At 30.8% G+C, this 27,292-nt stretch overlaps 1 protein-coding gene across 1 annotated transcript in view; it reads right to left on the reverse strand.

Annotated features, from left to right (window-relative positions):
- Positions 1-11,514: 11,514 nt before the first annotated feature.
- LOC145313924 (latrophilin Cirl-like) overlaps positions 11,515-27,292 on the reverse strand; it is a 42,382-nt gene continuing 26,604 nt past the window's right edge. The window contains exon 3 of the mRNA XM_080153578.1: positions 11,515-13,976. Coding sequence (XP_080009704.1) covers positions 11,687-13,976 — 2,290 coding nt within the window. The 3' untranslated portion in view covers positions 11,515-11,686. The remainder of the gene's footprint in view (positions 13,977-27,292) is intronic.

Consider the following 27,292-nt stretch of genomic DNA (forward strand, 5'->3'; position numbering starts at 1 on the left):
AGATAGGACACCTATCAAACACTTTCTATAATCTCATAAGACAATATTAGGTAAACATATCTCTATCCTAGTAAGATAAAAGATAGGACACCTATCAAACACTTTCTATAATCTCATAATACAATATTAGGTATACATATCTATATCTTAGTAAGATATAAGATAGGACACCTATCAAACACTTTCTATAATCTCATAAGACAATATTAGGTAAACATATCTCTATCCTAGTAAGATAAAAGATAGGACACCTATCAAACACTTTCTATAATCTCATAAGACAATATTAGGTATACATATCTATATCTTAGTAAGATATAAGATAGGACACCTATCAAACACTTTCTATAATCTCATAAGACAATATTAGGTATACATATCTATGTATATCCTAGTAAGATATAAGATAGGACACCTATCAAACACTTTCTATAATCTCATAAGACAATATTAGGTATACACTATACATATCTCTATCTTAGTAAGATATAAGATAGGACACCTATCAAACACTTTCTATAATCTCATTAGACAATATTAGGTATACCTATCTATATCCTAGTGAGATATAAGATAGGACACATATTCAACACTTTCTATAACCTCATAAGACAGACCTTTTACGACCAAAAATACTTTTCTGATAAAAAAGTGTTTAAACGTTGTTGTTGAACTTTAGATCGTATTCAAATTAATAGATTGGTTTTCGAACAAACGGACAAATTTTGCAATAAAATCTTGTATTTGGAAAATATTCATAAAAAAATGATTTAGCCGTTAATTTTTAATAACAGCTGAGACAATCACATTCTCAATAGGCGGTTAAATTGAGTTATAGCTTTGATGCTAAAATGGAAAAATAAAGTCTCATTATTCATATACCATCAAGACCAGAAAAACAATTATTAATGGAGCTTTTGTCATTCTTTTATTTAGTTTGTGCTATCAATAAATTTTAATTGTTCCTAGAAAACCCCTTTATAAAATTGTTCTAGCAGCAAAGAGAATAATTATATTTCATCTCTCTATTTACTTTATCATCAATCCTCATTGTATTGCATTGCTACTCAACAAGGATGACAACATCCATAAAAGCGAAGCACTGAAACGGTAGGACAAACGGACATTGACACTCGTATAGTGTCTGAACTGAATAATCAGAATATAAAAGTATCGAAAGAGTCGAAGCAAAATTGTAAGTAAATTTGTTGAAAAACTGCTTGATACCGGATAATGTTTATGGACATACTTACATTTTCGGACTTGATTATAAAGTTGCTTCGCTTATACTTTTGTTCTTTGTTATCCCAGGAATCAATATACCAAAAATCTGATCAAACGGATAATTAGATCACATAAAAAATTTGTTGTTTAAAAAGTAGAAAAATCAACATGTTTAAAATGGACGTACGGACCGGACATTCTGGTAATGATTATAAAGTTGCTACGCTTTCTAAATCGTACCTAACTACTACAGGAATCATCATGCAAAGTTTGAAATTGATTGGACAATTCTAACATGCCTAAATTAACGAATAAAAGCTATCTATTTCGGACGGACGGACGTACGGACGGACCGACCCTAATTATAGAAAAGCTTCGCTTTTAAAAACTAGGATATGTCCTTTTGTCCGTATGTAGGTCCACCCCTATGCTTGTATCTTATATAATTTTGTAATTTTTCTATACAAAAAGTTTTTTTGCAAATTTAATTGAATTGCAAAATGTCACATTTTGTAATTTATTGGCAGGTAAAAGATATTGTTAGCTGCGCTATGTATGGACAGAATTTCGCACTATCCATTTTAAACTTTGCCTAATAATTCCAGATACATTTTATAGACCAACTCTATAACCCTTATTATAGAGTTGAATCATACGTCTAAGCAGAGTATCTCCATAATACAAACTTTAAATATAAGTAATTGCATTATACAATATACATCCTTCTAAACAAAGTTTTCATTCTTTAATATTAAAATCGAAATTTCTCTTTGATGAATTTTTCTACTTTTTGATTTATTGTCTTCACTTCTATGAAATATGTCATCCTTGTTCTTTTTATGTTTTTTGAAAGATAAATAAAAGGCTTTTTTGCTAAAACCATTAGTAAAGCAGTTCTTATAACTTCTGTTAGTGTAATACATGGATTTAAGAAAAGTTAAGTTGGCTTCGGTATTTATATAAAAGAGTTGTTGATTTTATCTATTTTTGTCCCTTAAAATCTCTAAAATGGTTGCAACAACAATGGAATAATTTTGTAAACACACTTCTTGGCTACTTCCAACAAGGACATTAATTTCCATACTACACGCTACACTAATATGTTAACCTTAGTTTTCTTAAATTTATTTTTTCTAAAATAAATATAAAGTTTAGGCTCTCTAATAAAAAAAACACCAAAAAACTTAAGCCAAAAATATGGTTTAAAGATATTTTTATAGTTAACTAAGCAAAGCAGTTAACTATTTCTTCATCCCAATTCTTTAAGATGACAAATGATTGAAGATTACTATTTCTATTGGGGTCACTGTTTTACAACCAATATGGATGCTCATTTATAATTCCAGAAATGGTAGAATAAAAGAAATCATTTTTCTCTGAATTCGTAAAAATGCTTAAGATATCTTCGTTAGATCTTAAGTTTTGGTGATTATAAAGGTTGTTTAATTATAGATAAAGAGGCACTTGCTTTATTGAACTAATAAATATGCTTCAAAAATCAATTCAGATGATCCATCTGATTTATTAGCATTCACTCTGAATGTTACTTTGTTATCCTGTTTGTTTTGTAGACATCTAATATTTTTGTTTTTTGCTACTTATGTATGTTGTTATTCTTATTTGAAATGTACATGTAATATGTTGATTTTATATTAAATTTAAACATATCAATAAATAAATAAGGTTAGAAATGTTTCTTTATTCTAAAAAAATAGAATATATTCATAAAAATGTTTAAAACCTCCTTATTTTCATAGGAGGGTTGTTAACATCCAACAAACAAAAATCATAGCTTATAATTTCATAACCCCAATATTTAAAAAAAAAACTTTAATGGGCTCTTGATTTTTAAAGTCTAATGTAATTTTATATATTTTTAGATTACAAGTCCCTCTCCCTGGAATTTATAATAAAAAGCTGGCAAACCAAACTTTGAGTAGAGTTTCACCAAAATTTGAAAAGAGAGAACTTGCTAAATCACCTTTTCTGGTCATGATACTCGTAGAGTCCCCTCCCCCCTCCCTTCCTTCCTCTCCCTGTTTATATAATAAATGTATAAGTATAGATGTAAACAACAACCTGTTCCAAGTTGTGAAAACCTTTTTCTTCTGTTGGCAAATTGCTTTCTGCTCTTAAATTCCGACGCCCCCTCTATTCTTTTACTTTATTTATATTTTCCGATAAGAAGATGACAAACAAAATTACCCCTTATTAAGATACAAAATTACCTGTGGAAATGTTTGGGCACTGCCAGTACCAAATTAAGATTTAATAAAGTACCCAAAGTTTATTAACGTGTCCAATGTTGAAAAAGGAGATTTAACCAAGTAGAACTTGGTAAAATGTTTCGATGATTAGATTGGTTAACAAAAACTTTTTATAGAAAACTTTAAATAAAGTTATATTTCAAATAGATTAACTTGGAGTAAAGAATTTCAGGGAGTAAGGGAGGGGACAATGGGCAATTAATTCAATATAAGAGTTATCAAAGAAAGGGCATGAAATCCAGTTTAATCCAATAAATTTGTAGGAAATTATAAAGGGATTGTTAATTGAATAATAGATTTCCATAGCATCATGTAAAGTGAAATCACAACTTGTTTTTGATGAAATATATTGAGGTTTTATGGTGTGATTTTTATATTACAAGATTATTGGACCCGGCCAGCTGCTAGCAAGAATATGACTGCCCCTTGCCCTTTGCTCCCACCTCCCTTCTCCCTTCTCCCCGTCTGCTACATTCCAAACTAACACAACGAGTGTTTATTTCCCTTGCCCCCACTTCCCTAATCCCTTCTCCCCGTCTGCAATATTCAAAACATACACAACGAGTAGCGGCATTTCATGCGCAAGTCCCCAAACTCAGTCAGAAACTGCTAAAATCTTGCACATTCCCTTTAAGCCAGTACCCAAAGTCTGAGACTCCTAAAAATTGAATATTCGATCCATTGTCCCCTCCCTTACTCCCTGAAAGAATTTACATATGGTTTTCAGTAGCGCAGCTACTGTATAACTACTAACTAGTTAATGTCTGTACGTTCGATCTTTCGTTGGAAAGTAGTATTATTGTGTTTACTCCTTATGTAGATTAAAATTGATGCATAAAAAATTAAACCCTAATAGTTTGTACAAACCAATCGTGATTTAACAAATTCCGGTGTCCTTAAAGTTTTTAAGCTTACGAATAATATTTACAGTCCCTAGTCCTTACATTATCTTAAGGAATAGTAAACTTTTTTGTTTTTGCTGCGCTTCTTCTGCATATAATTGTTCTTGATGCAAAAAGAAGGAGCAATACAATCCTACAGAGAACAGGGATGAACAGGGAGCAGGGATAAGATTTCTCAAAATAAATATATATGATAATTTTTTAAAATCATATTGTAAAAGTAATGTTAGGTATAAGATCATTATATTCATGGATGTTTTATATCATTAAAAAAACTATTAGAATGTTTTCAAATTGGCATAAACAACTTTCTTATTTGCTGAAGTTGATGCATTTCAAAAATCAAATGATAAAGTCTAAAGTACATGAAAAATATCCCGTATAAAAACAGCACTAAAATCAGAATAGTAGTTCAGGGGACCTATGTGAAGCTTACCTACAATGAAGAACTCAATCTGTTTTATTGGTTAGCAAAATATTGACATTCAAAAAAAACCCTACTGCTTCATATAATAGGTTAGATTGGATACAAATCTAAATCCCATGAAATAGTTTATTTCCCTTAAGAATTTGTGTAATTCTATGAGATAGGATGATATAAATGATCTGGGATATGTGATATGTATTCTAGTATGGCTTCGAAACTGATTAATATCCGCCGGATTGGTACCTTTTCTCAACCATACTGAAAAATCCAGTATAGCATCATATTACAGACAATTTTCTACGAATATCAAAATAAAAATCCTAAATAATATCAGTTTGGATAAGGTTGTACAAGATAATATTGTCCAAAATTTACCGACTAGAGTTTAATCTACATAAGGGGTAATTTTGATTATCATAATTTTGAGTTACATAGATTCGTCGTTTTTTATCTATTTTTTATAATCTTTTATCTTTAAGATATGTTTCCCTGTAAATTTAAAATATATACAAGTCATATCAGAAGAGGGGTGAACTAAATTGAAAATGAAATAAGGGATGGGGGGAAATATTTGGCTGGTTCCCTCATTTGTCCAATAGGATAATATGTAGCCCACTTACATACGTGTTCTTCTAGGTCTTTCTGACATTAACCCTGTGGGGCACTTAAACATTGAATTATTACTTAACATTGCTGCCTAAAGGAAACATCAACCTCCTTTTTTTGTTTTTATATCTACATATGATAATAAAAAACAATGTCATTAGAAATAAGTCTCTAATATAATAGCAGTCATAAAGTTTATACTGAAAATGCCATTACAAAACGACATGCGATATTATGTCAATAATGACCCCTTTTTTAAAAATGTCATGTAGTCGAATCATTTAAATAAAGTTGTATGTCCAAAGGCATAAAATGCATAATAAACAGTATATTTAAAATTTAAAACAAGTGGGGGGATGGGGTTGCTGTTCGACAAAAGATGAAATCTACCCAACATTACAATATACATTTGTGTCTTCTTCTTAATCAAAATTAAGTATTGCTATCTATTTTTGGAAAAGTTTTATAGTAAAATGCTTTTTATTTTGGTTATAAAACTATTTTTCTTCTTAACATTTTATGTTTTTAAGGTTAGTTATCATCATAGCAATATAAAGATTCCTGTAACGATACTACATTATAAATTACATACATATCAACATGTTGTTTTCATCTATTGTAAAGCATCAATTTGGCAAAATCATCGGTTTGTATTTTGTGATTCTAGTAAAAATTCAACAACTTTTGAACTTGATATCAGGTTTTGGTTTACTAATGATGTACAAAACAAGAATGTTCATAAGCAGAGTGGCGTGTAAGGAAGTCAAAGCTTTTTTGATGGGTGTTAATTGGAGGGTTTTAAAGTTTTAAGGGGGTTATAAAATGTATTTTCTTTATCTTGAGGGGGATAAAAGGAGCGGTTTCAAAAATTTTAGGGGGTTAAACACACATTTTCCACCCTCCCCTCTCTTGGCCGCCTATGGAGGCGTGAACAAGGTTTTGTAAGAGGGTGTAAATATAAAATTAGCAATTCGTCAGGTACTAGTAAAATATACAATAACATTAGAACAGATCTTCTTATCTTAGTTTTAAAACTTATTTAAACAGAAAGACGTACATGCATAACATAGCTACAGAGTAGCTACGCTGATACAAGCATTTGGTTTATGGTAATTTAAAGCATGGGCCTATATACTTTGCGTTAAGTAAGAGTGTTATTGTAAAAAGAATAAAAATCAATATTTATTTTGCTTTTATAAGATAAAAAGAATATCCCTTCTATTTAAACAAGTAAAACGATAATATATTTGTCTTTTAGAATTGTATTTAGACCACAAAAAAATTGTGGACGTCATTGGTTTAACCTTTTTTATTGTGATTACGTAGATATCATTATGATTTATATGACTATAACAAAAACAAGTAATATTAATTAAAATACACAATAATTTAGGTAAAAATAAATAAAGATAAGATCTAAATCCATTTGATTTTTATCTTTTTGTTGTTGTATTGATAGAGCACCTACGACATTTGGTTTACCAGATCATTATGCCCCCCCTCATTATTACCATCAAAATGTCATTTCCAAGAAATTCCCAATTATGCCTACGAATCCGATTTATTTCCGTTGGATTAAATGATTCTTTGCCATACTAAAAAATCAATATTGTATCTTATTAAATCCTTATACTAAAGTAACAGGATGTCTGTGTGTTTGTGTGTTTGTACCGAAGGATCTCGCTAACCGCTGAACCGATCGGGTTCTCCTTAACAGGGTAGCTTCTCATAGGTCCCGGGAAGGTTTATAACTATTTTTGGGGAGGGTACCACCACCCTCCCGAGAGAAATCGCCCCTAGAAAAAAATTACCCCTCCCTAAAAAGGGACTTGAATAAAACATAAACCAATTATTTCTCTAATTGGATATTTAAATAAAAAAAAAACATTCAAAGTGCCACTAGGGGGTAGCCGCTAGTTATAGATATTTTACTTGACTTTGTATTGATTAGTGTCTTCAAAGATACAATTAGAAAATTCAAAGCACAGACGCAGCTTATAGTTTCTCAATGTTACTACGCTTATCCTGATTGACGCCATTTATGAAGGGAAATTGACGTCAATCGGCATAGTTTGGCCAAATATTGGAACATTTGTCCACATTTTTTGGATCAACTATAAGCTGCTTCTAAGGCATAGTTTATCACCGAAGCGTCCCTAACCGAAGGGTATATCAACAAATATTATCCAATGCGGATTATGACAGGTGTCCTCTTTATCTGAAACCACCCAACCATAGATTTGTATAATCTATCCACACAACCACTTTGCAATAGTAATTGGACTATGGTAATTTTGTTGAGGATTTAAGACCTTGAAAAATGCCTAATAGTCTGAACAACCTTAGCGTTTGGTTAATATTAGAACCAAAAGTGTTTTGGCCTGAATATTATTTACATTTAAGTAGTTATTACTTAAATATTTAGGATAAACTTTCGTCTTATAAATAGAAACCAGTTCAATTGTGTTTAGTGAAAGAGTAGCAAGAAAGCTTAAAAGAAAACTTAAAGCAAATCTAATCCGACAATATAATATTGTTTTTCAATATTAAACAGGTACATATCAATAAATCACCTAACCTGTCGCTTCTTGGCGTCATTTAAGGACATATTTTGATATAATAATTTGTTTTCATTGAGTGATGGAAAATCAAAAAAAATTCCAGAGAAAGATGGGTGTTTTATTCTCTCTGAAAATAGCCTTAAACCACGTCATAGTCAGTTGGGATATGCCCTAAAAGCAGAACCTTTATAAGTCAAGCGGTTAACGAGATATCAAGATTCAGATGTACAGACAGGCTAACATAGTTGGTATTTATCAATTCAATATAATACCCTCAAACTTCTCATAATAACATGTCAATAAACTCATTAAAATGCACAACTTGGAAATCACATAACAGACTGACTGACTTACTTGAAGAGTAGCTGAACTCCAAAAAATCCCAAAAAATATGAACAAAGAAAATTATATAATAAACGTGTATTTATATAAAATTGATGACTAGTTTAGAAATTAAGCAAAATTATACAAATAACAAGTAATGATAATAAGTTCAATTTTTTAATATTTCACAGAAATAAAAAAAAGGGGACAGGGTTATTGCAACTATGATCCTTATTTAGACAAAATACATTGATTTTTTGTTCAATACAGCATTAAAACAGATATTTGGAGTTTTAATTGCAGAGAAGTTGAAGGAATAGTTATTTATCGCATCGTATTATATATAGCTTTCCGCGGATATTAAAATAAATTTTGAGATTAAAACCAGTAATATAAGCCATGCGGGCCCAAGGCTCAGGCTAAGAAAACTGGCAATAATTCTATGATTTTTATTTTAATATCCGTGGAAAATTGTCTGTAATACGATGCTATACATGTTTTTTTTTTTTAGTATGACTGAGAACCGGTTCTAATCCAACGGATATCAAACGGTTTTGAAGCCATATTGGAAAAAGGTTTATCTTCTGAGGCAATACCCCTGTCCCAAAAAAAGAGAATAATTGATATAGAATATCAGTCTTGTATCTTAGGACTTTAGGAAATTCTATAAAAATTAATCCATGTACAATATATTTTTTATTAATTTAACATCACATTTTAGGAGAGAAAAATATAAAAGTGAACAGCCAAAAATGAATATTATTTTTAAAATTTATCTTTTTTTAAGTGGTACAATAAAGACATAAATTGTGATCACAAAAATTAAATTATCAAAATAAAAATTGCTTACAAAGGCCAAGTTACTTAACAACAATTTTGATTTTAAAAACATTTGATTTTATTTTTAAATTTTATAGAATGCATTACTTTTGTATATTTTTGTAAAAAATCCGTTAAACCTAGACTTAAAAAGATCTATTTTTGGAGTGGAAAAAATTGGTTAAAACAGTTCCTTTAGTGGCTATGCCAAGTATTTTTGGTTACAGTTCTTCTTTTCAATTTAGGGAGTGAAAAAATAGATCTACAAAACAGCCTAAAAATGTTTTATACATTAGAAAATTTTTAAGGTGGATATTTGATAAATTTATTTAACCCCAAAACTTTTTTTACCGGTCAAAAAATAACAGTATTATTATATTGTCGTAAATGTATAATTATTTATTCATATTTTTTAAAAATAAATATTGTCTGTACTGAATAAACACTTTTTAAAGTCTTTATTATGTCATAAGCAATACAACTCAATAGTGTTGCCAATATTCTGGGAAAGGACCATGTATTCCTAAAATTAAAAGAAGTACAGAGTAGACAAAGGCTTAAGATAATCTTGACATTGTAAGTATAATATTTTATAATTTATGTGTTAGATAGAAGTATCCAGTTGTAATATCTAAGCTTGTCATATTGTCAAAGCAATAATCTTATTAAAAACACTGTATGTCAATAACATATCAGTCAATATATCTTTTTAATATTTTTAATACATTGTTTCCCAGTTTAACAAGGCAATAAGACCAGGGATCTAAAGGGATAAGACAATGGCTGTTAAATTGATATACTTATATAAAACTTTGGGGACTAGTATATTAAAAAGCTCATTGTCCTCTATCTCTCCGGAAATTAGTCTGTCCCCCTGTAGAAGTTATACTAACAGGTTTTGGCACATTTTTGGAACTCAATAAAGTGATGCGATAACATTAAATTTTATATGGATACAAATGTCTTACAATGGACAGGGATTTGGCACTTCAAGAAAAACTGTCTTGGATCTACTTTAGTGCAAATTTTAATACAATATTAATTTCTTTTAAAAAAATGATGAGTTTTACAAGCTGAAAGTTAAAGAACAAAACTTTTTGGTCACTTCGAAACCGATTAATATCTCCTGGATTAGAATCAATTCTCAGCCAGACCAAAAAATCATGTATAGCATCAAAATACAGAAATTTTCCACAAATATTAAAATGAAAACAATAATATCAAAACCAGTTTTGTTGGAATAACAAAGCTTGTTTTAAACTTGTAATTTTTAATTTTAATATTCGCGGAAACCTGTCTATGATACGATGCGATAGATAGCTATAATTAAATTGAATGTAAAACTAATTTCTTCAGGTACAATTTCCCTGTCAATGTGCCCAAGTTTTTATCGACAAACTTTATGATATTCCCTGTCATCAAAATATCCTTATCAAAACATTATTATTATCAAGCTTATGGAGGGTGGGTGTGTGTATGTTTCTACATTGTTAACAATGTAGAAAAGAATCTTCAGGAAGGGAGTGGATGTTTCTCTTTAAACTACACTGGTACCCAAAGTTGTATTGCCCTATGCTCTTGTTCATGGGGTACTTTTTTATAATTTTTATTACATGGTTCCAAACTAATAGTGTCCAATCTTTTCAACAAATAATTATTATCAACGCAAGGAGTAATTTTGTTTATTATCATAGGGAATGTATATTGTATATCAATTTATCATTAATTGTCTTATCCCTTGAGAAAGCGAAAAGATGTGTGCCAAATAGTGATTCTTTACATAATAAATCCACTTGTTTTAATATTTTGATTTTTTTGGCTGTTTTGCAGACTGACTATTTTTAAAAAGACTGGGATAGCATTTTCAACACTAGAGATCATTATGAACTAATAATTAAAGCTCACTCCTAAAGTAATTTAATAATGTAATATAACAATACGATTATAGCTTTGAATTGTCTCTGATTGAACCGTTATATCTCATAATTAAAGGACTTTAGAAGCATCTTTAAGTTCTATTTAGTTCATCACTTCATAAATTTAGGCATGAAAAAATATTATTGAATGATTATACAATTCAGAAAAGTTTACACTTTAGCCATTAAATGAAAATTTGTCCTAAATAGAACTTTTAATTTAAGTAATATCATGAAAATAGCCGTAAACCATCTCAAGACATTTATAAAAACTTCTCAAAAAAATACAACCAATAATGACCAATAATTTTCGAGATATTTAGCTTCAAACAAAAAAAAATATACTACTTATGGCTATTGTATAGTATTTTCTGTATTGCATAAATATTGAGTATTTTAAAACAATTGACTTAGTTAAAACATAATTAAAATTGCCGTTAATTATCATAAAAGAATTGTATTACACCATTTAATTAAAAATCTAGTCTATTCAATTTATTGAACATGGTCACATTTAATCATTTTAACAACACTGAAGGAATTTTTTGTAGATTGTTTTTAAGCTAAATGTCATTTCATTTTAGTTTATTATTTTTTGTATAGATCTACTCTAAGCATGAAAAAAATGCCGTTAATAAAATCACTGGAAAACGTTATTTTGACTTCTATGGAATGACCGTTGATTTGGTTGTTGGTGCATAAACTGGCCACCACCGTTGTTGTTGTTGCCCAGATCAAGGCGCAACAGTTGTTGGCCGTTGCCGGTGTACGTGGTGCTAACCGGACCGCCGTAGCCCGCCGCCGGTCCCAAATCGGCTAAAGTTGTATAATCACTGTGGATAGAAAGCGGGGTGTGGTTATTATGATCACGGCGTAAAACAGCCGCCGATGGCGGCATAGAATTCAGATCATGTTGGTTGGCAGGATGGTGGTAGCCGCCCATGGTCTGGTGGTGGAGGCTGCCGACGCGCACACTCCCCTCCTCACCGGATGACCGGCGGACATCATCATCGCTCAGATCTGAGACAAGAATATCTGACAAAGTTTCACTGTTGTACACAGGATCTATTTCCATATAAATATGGCTAGCAGACGGCGTTATAGGCCGAAAGTTTTTGCCCACCGGCCCTCCGCTGCCATTTTGATTCTGGCCATTGCCGTTGCTGATTGGAATGACATGCGCTTGCTGACCGTTGGCAAAGGTTGCTCTGTAAATTGTTGAATTGGGACCGATTGGGGTGATCATCAAGGGCCGCAGGACCTGACACTCATTGCCTAAACAGTACTGTGACGGGTCTGAAGCCCCGGGGGTTGGCGGGGTCAGGGTTGTGGTTGTTGTTGACGATGACAGATACGGATAATACCCGCCGTTCCGCTGATCCTTCCGCCGCTCAAAACACGGCAGGGAATGATTACCGCATAGTGTTTTGGAAAATCGGCGGAACACTACAAATGTTGTAGCTACGGTGATAAGACAGATAACCACAGAAACAACCGCTGCAATAATGATAGTCATTGCAGATGTGTGCGATGATTCTGTTTCATCAACCGACTGCGGCGAGGCAAAGCTGTTATCCTGCATTAGAACCGCCATATTTGCAGGTTTCTTGAACTGGCAGGTTGTATGGGTTAAATTTGAGGTGACAAGATCAGTACCGTGCTGGGACCAGGTTCTAGAAACAAAATCCCACCAAACACAGCTTGGGTTTGTCATGCTGCCTATTTGGCTGTGCTTAAACACAACAGTCATGGCCTTGGGCAGGTTGACGTTACGACCCTTGCTTAGGGTGGCTGAAACAACTTGAGAATTTAAAAATTTGATGCCATCCGTAGATGATGGCAAAATTTGGTCCATGTTATTGTAGTAAAAGAATAAAAGACGCACTGCCCCATTTTGGGCATTGTCTTTCAGTGATTCTGAAGGGACATCTACAACAACTTTCCCATCACTGCTGCGAAACCTTTGGTCAACCACATCCCTGGCACGCAATATTCTTGTCGAGGCAATTATGTTATTTTCAACTGTGAACACTTCTTTTTCAATGTTTATGGAATCAGCTTGGAGAAATGAGTTTTCTTGCAGGGCCATTACTAGATCACTGCCAGCGCGGGCCCGTTCAACAGTGACTAGATCAGTCCATCCCATCATCTGGGAATCTTCCAATAAATTGCTGCCCGTCTCTATAAGGTATCTGTTAAGCTCGCCTGTTATACGTTCTCTTTCATCAAAATCATGGAGGGTAAATAGTTTTTGTCTGACTCTGTGTGCTAAATTTTGCATTAGATCCGCAACTCTGGATACATCACCGCCGTACAGGGTCCGCTTCCGCGTACCAGCCGCCAGTTCATTGGCCAGCCCTAGCACATCTTCATCCTCACGCAGCCGGCCGACCAGCCGCGTCAGCCATGTACTCTTGCACTCGCTAAGATCTGGTGAGCCGGTGGCCCAGCCGTTATCTGGCGAACACCGCCATTTGGCAAATCCCGCCGAACCGCCGGGACACGGTTGGATGGCCAGTTCGCCAGAACTTGTCCAGTTCCAGAACAAGCCGCGGACAGTAACCGGCGGACAATGCGTTTCCACAGCTTCTAATATGAACAAGCGGTCCTTACGGTCTTGAAGCTCTTGCAGCTCACGATCCTCGGGACTTACTGAGGTTGTGGTTGACTGAGAAGTAGTGCTCTCAGTTGTTGTTGTAGTTGTTGTTGTGGTTGTAGTAGTTGTGGTGGTTGTGCTAGGCTTCCGTCTGGGTGGCGGGGTGGCGGAAAGATCGAGCAGCCACGGCGGTTGGGCATGCACAGGCGGTGGCGTGGAGACCTCCGCCTGTTTGCAGTAGTAGTGTATCTCCATGTATTTGCCCGTGGTTGGGCATGGATCACCGAATATGGAGCTCTCCACCTGGAAGGCACACTTCTGACGGCCGCCGCATCTGAAAAAGAAAGAAATGTTAAAAAATAATACATTTATATGTTTTTTTAATTACGAGAAAGAATTATGACCAAAAATAATCTATGTGCAAACTTTCCCTCAAAATTAAAAGCTAAAAAAAGGCAGAAATTGAAAAAAAGAGGGGGAAGACTAATTATTACATTATCTTAAACAAACATTAGTCAATTTAAAAATGAAGAATTAACATTTTTTTGATTAATTACCCATTTCAAAGATATCGTAAGCTTCCAAACTAAATTTGCAAAATCAAATGATTTTAAAAATATAATCTTTGACTTATCAATTTATCATAATCAAATCAATATAATATTTTGAAGGATTTTTTTCATATTTTAGGAAAAGGAAAAAATCTGAAAAAAGATTGGGCCTCAAAATAGAAATAAAATGAGATAATTTTAACAAATATATTGTTTTTTATTTAATATTTTTAGAATTAGATGTCTATTACAATACAAAATTTTAAAATTCATTAAAGATTTTCTTCATGCTAAGAATCCTTTTTTAATCAAGAAATTTTTTTATTTTTTTTATAGAAGCAAAGCTACTTAATACCTATGGATGTATACGTACATACAACAACATCAAACACTGGAATTTATTGACAATACCTAACAAAGTTAAACATTTATAAGCATTTAATCATTTATTATAATATCCTATATATTTTTTTATTAATTCAAGAAAAAAATGGCAAGCATTTTTGCGGGGAATGTATAAAAATTTATGCGCATTTTTTTCTAAGATTTATGCAAAGATCTCCAGATATTAATAACCCCAATCAAATTACTTGCTTGCAATCTTGGAGATCATACAATACCATATGATTTATAATACAAGACTGTCATAGTGGCCTTAAGGCTTAACTTATAAACAACAAACCATAAACCTTTTTCTAGAGGTTAACTGTTTACTTTAGTTAGTTGCGCCTGTTTATGGGCCAAGATATACCTTTTTATTTTCTCTCTATTAATATTTTTTCCTTTTCTATACTTAAAAACTTTTAGGCCACCATTTTTCTGTTTTTGTTTGGACACCCTCTAATCTGCATCTTATCATAAAAAGTAGCCTACTTTTTATTGTTATTTTTCATGTTTGTGTATGCAGGGATCTGAAGGGATAAGACAAAGGCCCGATGATGATATACCAAATTATCCCTTTTTAAAATTACAGTCAGTGGTTGAAACGTTTGAACACTTAACTTAACCAACCAATTAAAAATAAGAAAACGTTATTATAGATCTTTGAGAACTAGTGTAATAAATAAACAGCCCAATGTCCCCTCCCTCCCTGATGTGTGTGTATGTGTATTTGTTGTGTGTGTGTGTGCAAAGGTAATTTGATGCTGAACATGATAAGAAATTAGAACAAACTTTATGTTTATTGCAATTTATTACATTTAATTGCTTGGAGTCAGGTAATTGCAAAATAAGGTTGCAAAAATTTTAAAATTATGTCTATTTTCTCAGGGATCTAAAGGTATAAGATAATGGCCGTTAAATTTTACAGCGCAGATGAAGATACACAAAGTTACCCCTTCTTTAGATTACAATTAATGGTTGAAACTTTAACTTAACTAAATAATGAACCAACCAGTCAAAATTTAATTAAAGTCCTCAAAGTTGTTGAGCCAACTAATGAGAAAACTTTTTATAAAACTTATGGGACTAGTGTAATATAATACAGCCCAATGTCCCCTCCATCCCTGCTATTTTCTAGTAAGGCAGCTTCTCTATAAGCAACTTATTTCTGTACGTTCTTTAATTATTCATTGAAAGTTGAAAGAAAAATATTTATTCAGTGACATCTCTAAAATCTACGAGATTCTTCAATTTAAATTTTTCTTAGTTTGTTGTTTCTGAGATACTAATGTACCAAATTTTCCTTTTTAATATTATCAAACATTAAAAAAAATAGCAAAGCAAAAAACTGGCAATAACTATACTACTCTTAAAAGTCAATTAAACTAAAATTTATGTGTTTCTATTTTTACATAAAACACTTCTACTTCCTCTTGCTATAAAAAGAATTAAGGCTTTGAATAAATATTGTGCACAGTTGTAGTGGATATAAGTTTCTAGAAGTAATATTTCTCGCTTGACAAATTGTTGAAAAATACTTAACTCTTTTGTATTAAAATTTAGTTCAAATGCCAAACAAAAAAAAAACAAGAAAAACTAATATGTTCTGAAAAGGTTTTGATTGATATTTAAGTCTTTCAAAGCCCTGACTATATAGGCAAGAAGCCTGGCAGACAATTATGGGTATACGACACACAGACAATTTTAAAAATGTGACTTGTATGATTTATATGGTATAGAAATACTAGGGATTTACTTATATATAAGAGTGTCTTTTCATAATATATTACAATTTAGAGTTTTAAAACTTTTTCAGTTGCAGATTTTAAAAATTAAGGTCAATCCGTCCGTTTAATAATCGTTACTTTAATAAACGTGTTATAGATTTGATATAAAAGGCGTAGCAACTCTATAATCGTTACCAGAAAGTCCATACGCCAATTGAAAACAAGACTTTTTACAATTTTTTAGACTTCTATTTTTTATGATACTTTTATTTGTTATTTCCTTCAACTGATTTTTATAATAACGATTCTTAGGACAACAAGGAACAATATTATATGTGAAGCCTCTCTATAATCAAGTCCTAAAATTATAAGTATGTTCTGTATTTAATTTTGCAACAAGTTTAAATACAATTTTATTTAGACTGCATATTGTTAGTGTTCGTGTTTCTACCTTCAAATTTGAGAGCTTTATTTTATATAAGTTGTTATCCTTATTGTAGTGTTACTACTCTATAATCTCTCTTATCTGTGTGTGTATTTGTGTGTCAGTTTTGTGTGTATGTGTGTGTGTAAGTGTGTGAAGCTGTAAGATAGGCAAAGCTAGATTTGATTTATATTTTCTTCTCAACTATATCGAGTATGCTTCAGGGACTAGAATATAGCTCCAATAGCACCAAAAAAAATATATCACCAACTTTTCGACCAGCAAAAATTAATGGCAAAATGACATGTACCTTTTTTTAATGATACAAATGATTATTCTGCCATTTACTTATTCCTATCCGTGGAGCGATGAACTTCCTCAATTTTCCAACTTTTATTGCTTCTGTACTAGTGTATATTTATTCCTTTCAGACGGGGATATGGCAATATCAAGAAAAAATTTTAGCCTCCAAACACGTATTGTAAAATTTTCTTTGTATTTTGATATCATTACAATAGGTAATTATACATTTTTATTTTTTCTAACTGACAGAAATATTAAGTGCAAAAAAGTTTTCAAATAAATGCCAAATTCCCAGATAAAATACATAAATTTTGGAGACTATGACTTTATTTTTCATTGCACTAACCGTATATTTCATGTTGTATATTTATAGACTGAAGTTTAAAACTTATGACAAAGAAATATTGGTATGCAGAGTGGCTTATAATATTATTATTTACAAACACACATACATACAGACAGACATTAAGTTTGTAGTAGAGAATCTACTCTTAGAGTATTAACCTTTGTCTGTTTTATAATGATCTCTTTATATTGTAGATTAACTTCAATTTATACAAACTAAATACTTAATTCAAAATTGGAAAGTATTTTTCTCTTACATATTTTAAAAGTGAATAAAAGATTTGTGCAACAACCCACTTTAGTTCAAAGGGTTTTTTTACCTTGCAAAAAAATGAAAAGATTTAAGGCACTTAACATAATAATATTCCAATAAAACTGCAAATTTTACACAAAATATTTTTGCTGCCTTCATATTAAACCAAGAAACATTAGATAGACATTAAAATTAGTCGTTAAATAATGTAGAAACCTATATATGCCATGTATTGGTATTCTAATAATAATAGTTTTACTAAAATAACTGAATAATAAAATGCATTAGTACATAATTTACTTTTGTTAATATTTACTATTTTACAGAAACACTCAACACCTTTAAAATATTCCACTATATGAACATTGAACAAACTATTTTTGATTGGCACGAAGCGTGCGAATTTTTTCCTTGAAATTTTTTTCTTGGCCACTGCACTGATGAAATGAAAGCATTGATGTATACTCTGTGTGCAGTGCATTTGAATTAAATACATAGTTAACAGTTTCATTTAATAGCATCACAGTGCAATTCTAGAAGACTTTTTAAGAATTAAAATTGTATTTCTCAGTTTTATAAATATATAGGTCCGATAGCAAAACGAAACCTAGAAAAGATGTCAATTGTCATTTAATTTTGACTTATGATAAAGTGACCATCACTGACATAATATCGAAACACTAGTTAATGAGTTATTTGTTTAACATTTAAATTTGGGCTATTATCAAGCAAAACATCTGTCTATACCCACCCAACATGACCAAGGCTTATTTGGCGGATATTTACAAGATCTCATGAAATTAACATTATAAATACAACTAATAAATGGTTTATTTGCTTCCTAGAATATCATATAAAGTTAAAACTTTTGAAATATCCTAAATTATTCCCTAGTAATTGCACTGTGCTTTTAATTTGTGAAGACGCCAACAAGTACTGCAAGCAAATATTAGAAAAACAGGGATTAAGAAATCAATAAAAGTATAAATATTTTTTGATTCATTTATACAAAAAAAAATGCAGATAAAAAGCTAGGATATGCCAAATTCAGCGTATGACATCCTACAGAACACTAATCCCTTTATGATTTTCTCTACTAGTAGAACAGTGAATAGTAAATGCTAATTGGCCAAGGCATTCCTATAAGATATGCTTTCCTTAGGATGGAAAAGAATATTTATTTTACTTATTTAAATATTCATTCTACAAGAATTCAGATCCCTAAATCCCTGTAATAAAGTGCACAAGTGTAATCAACGTTTACTTCTTATTTGCACTAGATCTACACAGGATAATCAAGATTTATTTTAAGGTTTTGTACTTTATGTTCAATCCAATTAAATTTTCAACATGTTCAGTTCTAGAAAAACAAAACACAAATTATTTTTTCACCTATTGTATCTATTAGTTCGAGCTATTGACGACATTTTTTTAAGTAGGAAAATTACAGTTTAAATTTTGGTGAGTTATATAAAATCTAGTTTATATTCTAATAGTGCAAATAACATTAGGTACAATTGATAGAAATAAAATTAGTGAACAATCTTTACAAAGCTAAATGGACAATGCTAGTTGATAATGTTGATACAAAACTAACATATTAAAAAAATGACAACCATAATTGAAATTTACATTCATTTGTATATACTCCTTTTTATTGTTGGATTACATTAATTTAATAACCTAAATCAAAAAGCTATAAAAAATTTTAAAGCCCTAAGTCAGTAAATAATGCTTTTGGACATAATCAATTTAGCTATTTTATATGGCAATCTAGTTTGCAAAATTTTAATTGCAATCATTTAGCAAGTATAACACGCGCAGGTGAACCACGCCACTTGAAATAATAGTTTTCAGATTCAAATGTCACAAGTAATCAAATGCTTTAAATTAGGTGTCCGTACGATTAAGCCGTTTTGCAGTAGTTACCTTTAAAAATATCTTTCACTCATTTCTTATTTGCTAAAATTTGCTATTGTGATTTCAGGAATAATTATTTGCAATGTTTAAAAGAAAGAAAATCTATCATATCATAAAAAGCATTTAAACAAAAATTACTTCATTTTAAAAACACTAAAATGTCATAAAGTTTTTCTCTTTATACAAAAATGGCATGTCTGTCCATATTATAATTACAAAAAATGTTTTTTTATGGTTACAAAATGCAGGTATGATGTAACCAACCATCCAAAAATTCGTCATATATAAGACGTTAAAAAAAATGTACCTAATTGTTTTATGTAATGTGCGTAAAAATAATTCCTAAAAAATTAATTAGCAAAACTTTTTAACACACTTTAATTGCACTTTGCCTGTTTTTAAGCTGAAGCTTTACCTCTACCTTATACTATCAATATAACACGTATGGCCTTGATATAATACAGATACCATTTAAGCATAAGAACATTTATTTGTTATGATTTAAATAGCCCTTTTCTAGGCTACTCTATTAAATATTCAGAGTATTGGGTGTCCCAAAATTATAATCATAACAGAATATACAGAAATTTCAAGGTAACCAGAAAAGAAAAGCATATTTTTTCTGAGAATAAAAAGAACACTATACTTAAACTTTTCTTGAATGAAAAAATGATAATTTTTAGAGGGAAAAAAATGAGATAAAAAGTTTTTCCTTCAGGAAAAATATCCCTCCCTGCTTTTTGTTGGCCACCATGTACACACATTAATACATACACACACATACTTTTAGTAGATATGCAAATAACAATGTATGTATGATACTTAGATTAAATACTTAACAACTAGAAAAGACTATAAGTTGGAAAATCAAAGCTATAAAATATCATTTAATATAGGTTTCAAGTCTTAATGTTTAGCCTAGGTAAATATCAGATAAATAAGATTCAGTTACTATGAAAAAAAATGTTGTCTTCTAATAAATGCATCATTAACTATTAAAATTGTATGTTAACCTCCTCAAACTTTGAAACCCTCATTTTACCCCCATAAAAAAGCTTGGACGTCCCTGAAGGATTTCAATGTCAAACCTTAAGCAGATACTCCTTGTAAAGTTTAATTGATGTGGTGAGCAAAAGCCAAAGCTGTAGGTATGCCTCTACTATGCCTATGTATAGGTATTTTTTCATTACAGCAAGTATTTAAAATATAAAAATTACAATTTTGTGTGGCTATTGTCAATAAATCTCTTCTTATGACATTAAATTTGGTAATATAAACTAAGAAGTTTTTAATCCTTTACAAAATTTGCTTAATTATACCTTGGTCTATGAGAACCTAATTATTTGTTGTATTATATCCACTCCCATATTTACAACCTTTTACCTTTAATTTACACCCCTTTATTCAAACCATCCCCTTTTTTTACTTCATTAATGCCTTTTAAAAAACCCTTTATCAACCGCCCCCCCCCAGCCCCCCCCCCCCCCTCCGAGTTCGACCATATCTAAAAATGGCCTTGTAGGTTGAAAAGTTCCTCTTTTTTGTCCCTCTTCATGTATTTTTAAACCCCAAAGAAGTTGTTTATGAAAAAATGCTGTTCCGAGAGAAAATAGAATAGGATAATCTTCAGCTAACTTTTCAGCAAGTCAAAAAGTTATTCTGTATGAATATTTTTGTACAACAGCAAGCTTAAAATGCCACTTAAAAAATTAAAGCTAATGTTTTTGGACTGGTTAATAGGTAAGAAGCATAACAGGCATAACAGAATAGTTTTCTTCAGAGGTGAATTCTTAAAAAACTTTTGCCCCCACTAAAATCAGTTTGCCCCACTTAAATCAGTGAGGCAAACTAAGAATTTAGAGGCGATAATTTTGCCTCACTAAAATTTTAGTGGGGCACAAGTTTTTTTTATGAATTCACCTCAGGTCTCTTAAAGTTTTCCTCTAGTACTTAATCAAAATGTATTGTTTGATTTTTGTTTAACCGTAAATAGAAATATTAACCAAAAGACCTACCATTTTTTTAAAATACAAAACTCCTTTTGTTCAGATGCTTTATCCGTGTCACGCCTTGTACTTCCCCCATAGAGTTCTGCACATGATATCCCACTGTGTAAATTGGCAAAACAACTCTTTGTAAGAATATTTTTCATACTCAACTTTTAGGATGGACGTTTTGGCCATGGAGGGAGTGGACATTGGGCTATGTAATACACTACTCCTCAAAGTTTTATAATAACGTGTTCTTATTCGTTGGCTTAATAACTTTGGGGACTTTTATTAAATTTTGATTGGTTGGTTCAGATAATAAATGTTTTAACCACTAATTGTAATCTACAATCTGATTGTAAGGGGTAACTTTGTGTATCATCAATTTATCGGGCATAGTCTTTTCCCTTTAGATCCCTGCAATTTAGCACAACCCTACTTTTATAAAATTTGTGCTGTAGTAATATTCCCAAGATCTCATTATCAAAATAGTGTTTTTGTGTTTTAATGAATATTTTTATATGTGTGTGTATTTTTTGTTTATTTCAAACATATTTTTATTTTAAAATATAGTTTGTTTGTTTAATGCTTTTACTTGATAAATATGACACATTTATATTGAACATTTAACCTAAAAAAGTCATATATGATAAATTTCTGTGGTCATTTGTTATCAGTATCGCAGCTACTAAAGTCAGTGATCTAAAGGAATAAGACAATGGCTGATAAATTGATGTACATCCCCAATGATGATACACAAAATTACCTCTTCTGTAGATTCAAAATACAATAAAATTTCCAAAGGTTATTCAGCCAACGAATAAAAAAAACGTTATTACTGCTACGCTACTTATGGTCGTAATTATCCTTTATTTGTTACATTTTTTTTTATCTTTTTGTGGTGTAACCACTTTTTAATTTAAACAATTATTAAGCAATATTTAAATTTAAAATGAAATTAAATCTAACAATGTCTCGCACCAAATACAAAGTTCCAAAAATGGCAAAATGCATTTACACCAAATAGTAAGTAACAAAGTCTCGACTTTAAATGTCTATACACAAAGTCTTTGGATGTTTCAATAAAGTAGTTAATATTCCTATTTTTAAGTAGCATTAATGCTTTTGTATTATTTTGAACTTGCAGGTTGATTTGAAGCAACTGATCAAGATTTAATAAAATTACCCAAACTTTGGGTACTAGTGTAATTTGCAGTGAGTTTACGTCGTCATTTTGTCCAACAGATATAATAATTAACAAAGAAATATATTAGTCATGCAGAAGATATTTTTAAAATTATGATATTAAAGCTATAATTTTCATTTCAAAACATTGTGAAAACACCATTAGTCTTTGTCTATTCTTAACATAGCTAGAAAACTTTACTCATAATATATAAATATGTTTATACATTGCATTGTAGATAATGTTGTCCAAATCTATAGGATATCAAATTCAATTTTTTCCGCCATTCAAAATGACAAAACTGTAATATCTACCATTTTAATGATTCAAAAGCATGCACCTATTATTGATAAAGAAAAATACACTACAATATGATTGCTTTTTATAAACATTTTTAGCAATGAGTATTGGAATGAAAAAGTTATTGAAAAATATTCCCAAAGTTGCATTTTTCATCGTTGTAACTGTAAAGAATTAGCTCAGTTGTTGTATCAAGTTCTGTGTTATTTTCAATAACAAAACAACTAAAGAAATCGATCTTTGTCTGCGAGTGTAACAAAAAGAAGCAAATCAAATTTATTTAATTTAATCTCTCTCCACCTCCTTTCTCTCTCTCTCTCTCTCTCTCTCTCTCTCTATCCTTCTTCTTTGTTGTTTCATTATCTCTAATAATAATTTGCTATGGCAATTCAGTCCTGGGTATTTTTTAAAAATAAATTAGTTGTACTACTAGGATACTAAGACTGAAGATGTTTTTTTATTGCTGCGCTACTTAGAGTCATAATCATTCTTGTTTGATGTTTAATTTTTCCATCAAAAATGGCATCCCTTTAAATGTTTTCCTTAGTATGTGAGGGGTTCTCTATTGAAAGAGGCAAAAAAACTGAGATTGACTCCTTGTCTAATGTAATGGTATTAAAGCATTGGTGTTCTCACAATTCGGCTATTTTTCTTAACTTATTTTAGCGCATTTTTTTATGGTGCTTAATAAAGATACTTAACGTTATCAAACCTTTTCGCCTAATTTTTTCATGTTATAATTAAAGTTAAAACTATTATTGTATGCTATTTCTTTTTAAGACGAAAAATACATTTTTTAAACATGTATTATCTGCATTATATGAACACTTTGAAGTAATATTGCAAGGGCGTAAATTCAATCAACATTGGAATTTAAAAACATAAAAAGAACCATCATTATTAAATCAGTTTCAGTAGTTTAAATACTTTTTTTCTACTACAATTGGCTTCGGAGACCTAAGAGATAAGACAATGTCCGATAAATTGATGTTTATAGTTATACTCAATGATGATACACAAAATTACCCCTTCGACAGATTACAATTAGAGGTGTGGAAAATCATCTTAATGAACAATCCAACCAAATTGAATAAAAGTCCCCAAAGTTGTAAAGCCAACAATAAGAAAATATTATTAACTTTGGTGACCAGTGTAATAAACAGCCCAATGTCCCCTCCCTAGCTTCCTGAATTGGCTTAGCCCATAGCCTCAAAACTTATTAAAAAAAAAAGAATGCTATGAAATAAGTTTACCTCAGATATCTAAAAATTGTGTACAAAACTGAAAATAATTTTAATTGGTATATTGCACCCACTGAGAGCTGATAATTACCCACTGATACGAGAAATTAAAATTAAAGTTAAGCACATAACTACATGCCAAATTTTGATTATTACTTGATTAGTATATACAATGTGTTTACTGCATTATTTGTTGCAAATTAAATCTAAAATTGATCACAGTTTGATTTAAAATTGATCAAGTTTCAAGTAAAAGTTCGTTACAAAATAAAGATTTTGTTCAATCTTTGAGAATTTAGCAGAAAAAAATATATCTATAATACAAAGTAGAACGATGTCTGTCCGTCTGTCTGTCCGTCTGAAGCTTAAGATCTCGGTAACCGCTGAACCGAATGGGCTCTACTCTTCAGTGAATATACCTACTGGTCCTGTGGTGGTTTTAAGATATTTTCTTGGGGGGTGGGACACCCCCAACCCCCCCTAAAAACAAAAAAATCCCCCCCAATTTTTTTTTTTTTTTTTTTTTTTGCAGGAGATTTCCTTGGATCTTTTACGAATTTCACCTTAATTTTTTTTTGATAACCTCTTGGGGCAAAGCCCCTAGAGGCTAGGGGCGAAGCCGCTATTATTTATATAAAACTAGACAGATATTAAAAGAGAGATTTCATATTAAAGTACATTGGATATATTGACAGGGGAAAATTTGCGGTCAATTTAGCTTGCTAATATGGACCACATTTATCGGTAAGTTCGTTCATCTAGGTGATGGGGTAAAAGGTGTGGATATTGGGTACCGTTATTTTAGCCAGCTTCGAGCATCACTTTATCATAATACATGCAAATCTGGTGCAACATCCAAGTTACAATATATCGACTAAAAGTCTTATATTGTTCTTAAAACTATTCCTGCACTTTTAGAATACTTTTCTAAATTCCTATAAATTAAGGTGTAAAAATATAAATCGTCGGGTCAGACTAATCCTTTCAACTTAACTTAAATTCTAACACGTTAACACTATTTTCTGCAAATTTCTTGCCAAATCTTTAGCGCATTTTTTGTATAAATTGGAGAAAAAAAGTTAGATTCAGATAGGGTTCTTTAAAGACCAGAAAGAGAGGGGACAATAGGCTGTTTATTACACTAGTTCCAAAAGTTTTATAATAACGTTTTCTTATTCGTTGGCCTAAAAACTTTGAGGACTTTTAATGAATATTGATTGATTGTTTTATTAAGTTGAGTGTCCATTGTAATCTGAAGAAGGGGTAATTTTATGTATTAACATTGGGGATGTTCATCAATTTACAGGCAATAGTCTTATCCCTTTAGATCCCTGATTAAAAACTTACTGCACCTCTTTTATGAATCTAAAATTATAAATTTGAGGGAGTTTATGAGTGTTCTTTTTGCTAAATTATGGATTCGCCCCATTTTTTTGTTTACAAATTATTCTAAAAGTATGGAAGAAATTTACTAACAGACAATTTTCTCAGATTTTAAATGTCTATGAACATTTTTAGAGCACTTCAAAGTTTTTGTGATTTTTTTCAGGGCTGACGGGATGTGTTGAAGTCAGCTAATTGCATGATGTAGTAAACTTTAAACGTTGTCATAATTTAATATCTTATGAAGGTATGATCATGATTTCTAAATTGATTTTTAAAATCATTATGCTTTAAAAGAATAAGAAAGAATCCGTCAAAAGACCAAATGGTACAAAAGGCCTAATGTGTACTACAAAAAAGACCTAACTAACTATCATTTAAATTTTTTAACTGCAAACAATATTGCGGCATTTTTGTAAAATGTTCATGTTCACCTAATGTGTATTCAGTAAAGCTTTACATAAAAACCATTACCTATACCTGCATCCCTGACAAGATTGCAGATAATTAATTCCAGACTGCTTCACAAAGCTTTTCAAAAATACTAAAATTCCTCAAATTTTTCTGGTGAAAAATTTTTAAATAATGAATTCAGCAAGAAATTTTAAATTTAAACATTTTTATTTTTTCTGCTTTGTTAAAGTCAAAAGGCAAAAAAATCTCGGCCGTTGCTTTCACAAGTTGTATGTCATATTTGTCCAATTATTGTACAAAATTAGGGGAAAAACTAGTCCATAAATTTTGCTGATGATATATGAATATTTTTGCCTTCAAATAATGAGTTATTGTTCCTTGGGTTTTCAGACATTTTTAATATTTTAAATGTAATTTAAAACATAATTTTAAGAACGTAAATTAACTAAAAGATTTCCAAAGTTTTGCATTATTTTTGAATAAAATTATTTTAAATGGCAGTAAAGTTATAACAAAATGTTTTTTTTTATGTAAAAAAGAAGGCTATGCTCTAAATTTAGGCATTTAATATTTGACTAAACGTTATTTTTGATATGTCACACTTTGAAACGTAAAATTAAACGTTACACTAATTGGGAAATTTTTCAAGGTATTTAGAAAGATTAACATAACGACGCGAGATCAGGGACAGGGAACTGGATATAAAATACTTTTAAATCAAAATATTGATTTAGTTTTCTTTTTAAAAAACAATTACAACCTGCTGTTATTCATCAAACATTAGAAATTTGATCTTAAAAGAGAAATAGTGTCAGCTCTAAAAAAATGTTCATTTGAGGCAAATATTTTTTCTTGAGATGATACATCCCTGTGGGTGGACATTTGATATTTTTACAGATTTAATGTTACAAATTTGACATTGATTGTCAGTTTGTGTTTTTACAAAAATATTTTTGTTAGAGCTTTGAAATTTAAAAAAATTTATGTTATTTTTAATTGTGTATATACATTTAATTCATTGATGATTCAAAATTAAATTCTTTTAATGATATTTTTAGTATGGGTTCGAAATCGATTATATTCCCTGAATTAGAACCAGTTCTCAGCCATACTGAAAAATCATGTAAAGCATCGTATTACAGACAATTTCCCTCGGGCTAACAAAACTGGTCTCAATTTCATATCTTATAACTTAATTCCCGAGAAGCTGTCTATAAAACGATGCGAAAAATAC

The sequence above is a fragment of the Acartia tonsa genome, chromosome 3 (genome assembly GCF_053477335.1).
Source record: "Acartia tonsa isolate MP-2025a chromosome 3, ASM5347733v1, whole genome shotgun sequence".
Taxonomy (NCBI): domain Eukaryota; kingdom Metazoa; phylum Arthropoda; class Copepoda; order Calanoida; family Acartiidae; genus Acartia; species Acartia tonsa.